The sequence below is a fragment of the Monopterus albus genome, unplaced genomic scaffold, assembly GCF_001952655.1.
Source record: "Monopterus albus unplaced genomic scaffold, M_albus_1.0 scaffold102.1, whole genome shotgun sequence".
Taxonomy (NCBI): Eukaryota; Metazoa; Chordata; class Actinopteri; order Synbranchiformes; family Synbranchidae; genus Monopterus; species Monopterus albus.
In genome coordinates, this window is record NW_018127982.1 from 720465 (window position 1) to 727410 (window position 6946).

Here is a 6946-nt window from a genome sequence, read left to right on the forward strand (position 1 = left end):
TCTGAGCGCATATATTCTGAGGGCTTGCTCCAATCCAGTGTGTGTGTGTGTGTGTGTGTGTGTGTGTGTGTGTGAAGGGCCCAGGCACAGAGTCCTAACTCTACTTCTTCCCCTGACTTTATCACCGCACAGCCTGAAAGGGTAAACTTATAGGCATACATGCACAAGAGCACATATAGAAAGATCATGGGACCTGGGACTGGAGTCACATCAAAGCTTATTCTCCATTTGTTTCACCAGCTCAGGATGATTAAAGGGAGAAAAGAGACCGAAACAAACAGGGAGAGAGAAAAGGGTGACGACTAGTTATGAAAATAGAACAGACTGTGAGGGAGGTGTGGAAGAGGGGGGGGGGCATAGATTAGAGGAGATATGGGTACACCTGAGGATGAGGACAGTAAAGACAACATAAGAGAAAAAAGAGATTTTAGAAAGATAGATGGCTTGACTCAGGAGACAGAGAGAGAATGGGAAAGACAGTAAAACCATGGAGAATGGTTGCTGTGGAGGAAAAAAGGAGCATAAAAGGTCTTAATGTAGCTGTAATGATGATAATAATCATAGACGCAGACATAAATATGGTACCCAGGAATAGTTTAGCCTCTTTGTCATTTCAAGAAAAAGGTCAAATGAGACAAAAGAGAAATTTATCAAGAATGAATACTATCTTTAACCTGCAGAGAAAGTTCAGATTCAGAAGCAAGAATGGCCTGCATTTAAGTAAAAATGTCTTAACATACAGTCAGATGTTGTTCTGAGTTACAATGATGAGCACATTTGTTTTAACTAAAAACATGCATATTGTTCTTGTCTATACTGAATATAATCATTCAAACATTCACAGTGTTGGTTGGAAAATGTATATGAACCCTTTGGCTAATGACATCAGCAAAACCTACCTGGAGTCAAAAGTTCGCAAACCTGGAGTCCAATCAATTATAAAAGATTAGAGGTCAGAGTTAGAGCTACTTTAACATAAAAAAAGCTGTTTGCTGCTTCCAAGAAGCATAATATGAACCACAAAACAGAGATCTCAGAATGAAAGGATGAAAGGGTTAAAGTAAAGTTTAAATAATCATGAGTCCACAGTTAGACAAATTGTCTATGCATGGAAACAACTTACTTCTCAAACTGCTATCCGTAGAAGTGGGCGCTGAGCTGAGATGATTCCAAAGGCACAATGCAAAATTCTCATTGAGTTAAAAATTTTAAAAAGAAGATCACAGTAACAGCTAAAGGCAGCACTGGAGTTCATGAGTCTGCCATACATGGAAATAGTTTGTTCATGCTTTGTTGTACCTGGAACTGGATGGCTTTGACATCATCGAGGGGGAAAAAAAAAAAAAAAAGAAATTAATTCCCAAGTTTCTCAGCTTATCTTATGCAGGATAATGTCATTTTTTTTACAATTAAACTATATATTTGTAACAGTTTTTTTTAAATGTATGTCTTTAGTAAGAATGAATGGGCTTGGAGCAGAAAGCCACAGACAGTGTAGGGACACAGATGGAGTAATGTATTATTGGTTTAGGTGCTGTCATGGAAAAGAAAATACATTAACACCAGGCACCTCTTTTAATTTGAGTGTTTAAATATTGAATTAACAGAGAAGTCCATCAAGGCCAGATGACACCATGAAGTAAAATCCTTTCACCCTAACAACAAGCCTCATGTTTTGGCTCTAGGAATGATCAAACAGTACATACATTCTTCTCAGACAAAATTACTGTGAAGTCCATAGTGAAAAAAAATGAGAACTTGTCCTCAACATCCACTTAATTTGTTCAGCATGGACAGTGATTTATCTTCAGTCAAATGATCTGAAGAAGAAGTTATTAGCAAGTAGTGGGCGAGATTTGAAATTTATTCATAAGCTTTGACAGTTCTAGGACTTTTAGTCTCTGAAGAAACAAAAGAAGAATTTTAAGAAAACAAAGCAGCATTCAGCCCTACAGGCTTGATCTTCCAATAATAGTGATAAATGAATAAGGACAGTTACTTTGTGAGCATGTGTACTCCTGCACTTCTATCTTTGTGAGGATCAATTTGAGTTTTAGACTTAGAGAGAGGATATTACTAGAAAGTGAGGACATTATGGTGAGGCTTCACTTCAGAGAACTGTTCAAGGGTTGGAACTTGGGCTGCGAGAAATGTATCGTGGTCCTCAGAAGTAATGTGTGTGTGTATGCACACTATAAAGCCTTTTATTGCAACGAGCTGCAGCCCAACTCCAATACATCCTGAGGAAACAAAAATAGACAGGAGGTAGACTGTACTAGGTGCTCTAAACCTTCACCCCCTCAGGAAAATGACCTAGACCAGCACCACTTCCATTTCACCTTACATTGAACACTTTATCCATTTTAACTGGTCTACCTATCCACTGTGAACATCATAAAAGCAACAACTGAACTAGACTTGCCACTTTGCGGTTCTGTGCCTCTGCCAACCAGTCAAATTCATGGGAACGGGATAGATGTGAGATGACACTGACCTTGACGTTTGATCTTTGACCACCAAATTCTAATCAGTTCGTTCTTGAGTCCAAGCGGAGGTTTACAACAAATCTGAAGAAATTCCCTTAAAGGCGTTCCTGACATATCACGTTCACAAGAATTGTACGGATGTACAGACAGGCCAACCCAAAAACATAATGTCTCCAGCCTCAGATGTCGCCAGTGCCAAGGCATAAAAAACATTTTAGGAGCAACAGTCATCAATAGAAACTGGTTTGTGTAGTAAAAATGTGCCTGCCCTTGAAGGTCTTATGAGTTCCTGTGGTTTGAACACTTAAAAATAAAGGCCAGAGTAAATGCAGCGTATTGTTTCCTCCGAGGCTGAGTTACCTAAAAGTACACACCTTATTTAGAGGAGATTATGTCTGCTATATGTCTGGCATTTATTATCAAAGCACGGATAAAGAAATGTGGAGCAAAGAGCTGCCTCTGTATAGCAAAAAGCTTGAACTCCAAGGCATATCTTAAAGAGCCATGCAGGCATTGCTTCCAAATCACTGCACAAACACTTCTGGTAAATATTCTTGTCAGGCTACAGGTGTACTCCAGGACTGAGAAGTAAACCGTAGTAAACTGTATATGTAATCTTTCAAATTTTCTCTCATCTCATTGTTATATTTCCTCCAACACTTGGATTAATGCAAGGGCTGTTCATGTGTTCAACATGGCAAAAGAGAGATCTGTTATTCTGTATAGATTTTGTGTGACAAGCATTAAACTACAAAGAATATTTACTCCAGACTTAATGGTGAGCACCTCTGATAAACACTAAACCTACTTTTCATACTGGCACAATGCATTTTGAAGGCTTTCTTACCTTCACCAAAGAGGTTATGTCTTTAGTTCCGTCAAAGGTCAAGGTTACAAAAAAATCACTTTTAACATGGGGCAGAATCTTAAGAGAGACATTCATAACTCTGTCAAAAGTTATCTAAATCATTTTTGTTTGGAATTTTACACACATGTGTAGGATGGCAATGTCTATCACCAGAGCAAATTTAACATTGAAAACCACATTCAATGCACATTTTCTGCCAGAACTTGGTCTATAATGAAGATAGAACCTTGGAATGTTCAAGTAAAGATGCAGGGTATGACCTAAAAGATTATCCGGATCTGATCCGGCTCAAGGATTATAAGACATATTTTATGTTGTTCTGGATCTCATTTTTCAGAAGGGACCCATTTGCGTGAGCAAATGCTGTGCCTTGGCGGAGGTACATGCGCCCTCTGAGTGCTCTTGTTCAAAGTGGTATTTTCATCACAAGCATTCATTTTTGTTGTTTTAATTTTGTAATAAATGCTTCAATTAAATTCCTCCAATGAGAAAAACAAAATTTACCTTCTGTTGGAAAAGTCTAATTTAAACACTGTTTGTGCTCCCGCTGATGTTCACTTGTTCACTCTCTCTCTGTGGGCACTCAATGTTGCATCTTTCACTAGTAAAGTTAATGGCTACATCTCACTTTTTATGGACAACATCCAAGTGTATCCAGGTTACATCTGCCACTTCAGATTTCAGCGTCGCAGTCGCTCAACACCTACCAAGAAGCAAAACAGTAATATCTTGTTAATATCGTATCTGTTATTTTTGGATGAAGAGAAGTGAGGCTGCCAACCAAACAGCCGGTAGGCCGACTGCTTAACAGGTTCTTGGTATTAGTTTTATAAGACTAGTCTTCTCTGGGCTCTATATTTATGTGAGCACATTGTGCAAAGTGGAGATTTGAGTCTGTGACATAGTATTTTTTGAGATTCTGAGCATCCATTTCCAGTAAGCAGAGTATCACTTGATGATACCTAGGTATTAATACAGCCTTTATAGGAAACAACACAGAAATGATTTTTCCATAATGGCCGTACCTTTAACCACCCACTGATATGTGTCTTTTCTAATTCCACCTTGTTTCAAATTGTTGCCAGTGTATCTCAAACAGATGTAATGTAGGGTAATGTAATAACACTGTGAAAGTATTAAACATAAACACTTTGCACCATGGATCACTGATTCATGAAATTAAGAGTGCTTGCTCTGCTTTATATGTTCTGTGCTTGTTGTGTTTTCCAGCAGGACCAATGACAATTCTGCACATTGTGTGAATAGTAAAGTCTACATTCTTGTATTGTATTTTACTCTATGTTGTATATACACATATTAATACTCTGTGCCCTGTCTCCCTGCAGGCTCATCCTATTTCTTCAAGGGGAAGGAGTACTGGCGAGTGCCAGGCAGTGACATGGAGGTGGAGGCAGGATACCCCCGCCTCATCGCTAAAGACTGGCTACTGTGCACTGAGATGCAGTCGGACTCTCCAGACACTGAGCCCAAAAGCACGGAGACAAGAATCAATGTGCACCATCGCCCAGCCCACGCAGAGAATGGGTACGAGGTGTGCTCCTGTACCTCTGACACTGCCTCGCCTTTAGGTGCTCGCCCTGCCCCGTCTCCCATCTGGCTGTTGCCACCTCTCTGGATGCTGTCTCTGGCCCTCTGCACTGAACTGTCATGATGCCAAAGCAAAGGGCAATGTTTTTAAACTGGGTGCAAAAGAGAGACTCATTAGTGGAAGGCCAGTGGACACACAGCCAATCCAACAACTGGAATATTTTTGTTCTTATATAATTTGGTATCTTTTTGCTCTACTTTTGCTGTTATTTATTTTACAATTCATTTGGTGGACTCTGGCAACTAAAGTAGTCATCATTATAGGCATCAGCCCAGTCACAATGCTTTTTTATTGAATAGTCAAACTGCCTCCACTTTGAAAAAGGTTATTCAGTAGTAATGTATTTCAAGAGTAAGAGCGATTATGTCTCCACATTAGCATACATTACATACAGACAGGTAAAAGGCATCCTGGGATGTAGGCAGGTGCAAAGGTGAATGACATGCACACCCTGTTGCCAATTTTATGAAATTAGAGCAGATGTTTTATTACAGGGTCAGTTCAACAAAATTAGCTCAAAATGTGTTAGAATTTTCCACACTTAACTCTATCTACCCATGCAGATTTTTACGTGGTAGTTTCTGCCTCCACCCCACAACACACTGAAAAATAACTTTAGAAACTTTCAGCATGTGTTTGCAAAAATAATGTCAGGATGGCTCAAGATCATTTTTCAATGCTGCACACACCACAATTTCCATTTGTCTGTGCAGATTCTCAGTCATCCAGGCCATAGTAAACCGAAATAACCTTAGAAAAAATCAACTGGACTCGGATTTCTAGATCGATCTAGAAATCCGAGTCCAGTTGATTTTTTCTAAGGTTATTTCGGTTTACTATGGCCACAATTTCCATTCACTTCTATAGTACTGAACTTCTCAAAATCAGGGAAATAGACCCAGAACTATCTGCATTTCAGCAAATACCTCCTGAGGTAAATGAGAAAATGTTTTGTTGTGGAACTGACCTTTTAACAAATCCCAGAACCCCCCCACCAATCCACATTTAGTCAACGGCCTGAACTAACTTGACGTAAGTGCTTGTGATAAGCATGAATGTCTGGGCTCCTACTCTTGCAGACAGTGTGAAAACGTCTTACTGTGAGAGCTGGACCTTAGTGGGTGGGTGGATGGACTCCGTCAGAACCAGTTTCCTTACCCAAATCCCTTAAATTAGCTCCAAAAACTGCTGTTTCCATACTAGGTTCATCATTTTCATTTTATTCCCAGCTCTTGGTTAAATTGTATCTTTTGTATCATATTCAGAAGAAATGATATCCCTGTTTATTGCTTTGATGAGGTTATAGAGTTCATAGAGCCTTTTTGTGACAGTCGGACAAAATGTTTGATGACAAAAGTCACAACATAGCCCTTGGAGTTATTCTTGCTGTAAAGATATATTTACCTATAGACTGATATATTTGAATTCTGCAGTTATTGCATAACCAAGTGGATTGTGTGTATTTTAAACTGTTTTCTTTTGTAAAATATTTTTGTAGAAAATTAAAAAAAAAATCTGATTGACTTTATCAGCATGTGATCAGATTAATTTTTATTGAGACTGATTATTTTGAGTCTTGCGGCTGTGTGGGCGAGTGTGTAATTATTTAGTGTCACTGAAAGCGAGCGCAGACTTGAAGACAGATGAAGGTACCATGACAGCTTGCAGACACCAACTGGGAGCCGCTCTCCATCATGCTTATGTTCTTAAGTGTGTTTGCTTTCGTAATGGTCACTGCTGTTCTTCAGGAATGCAAACCACATCATGTCAATCACACACTCACACTCCGAGTGGCTTTATGAACAGGTTTGCTGGCAGGGGATTATACAGCATGCATATGTTTTTTAAGGAAAGAGAATCAGAGAAGTAATGTCAACTAATCTAAAAATATTCACCAGCTCAGACATTTCTAATTCAGAGATCTAAGTTAACAGGTTGTCAGGCCTGCCGAGTAGACTCACACAAGTAAACACAAAATGACAA

The 6946-nt window shown here is 39.1% G+C and overlaps 1 protein-coding gene across 1 annotated transcript in view; it reads left to right on the forward strand.

Annotated features, from left to right (window-relative positions):
- Positions 1-5727, forward strand: part of LOC109965635 (matrix metalloproteinase-17-like) — a 164999-nt gene extending 159272 nt beyond the window's left edge. Inside the window, exon 13 of the mRNA XM_020609821.1 lies at positions 4701-5727. Coding sequence (XP_020465477.1) covers positions 4701-5026 — 326 coding nt within the window. The 3' untranslated portion in view covers positions 5027-5727. The remainder of the gene's footprint in view (positions 1-4700) is intronic.
- Positions 5728-6946: the final 1219 nt, after the last annotated feature.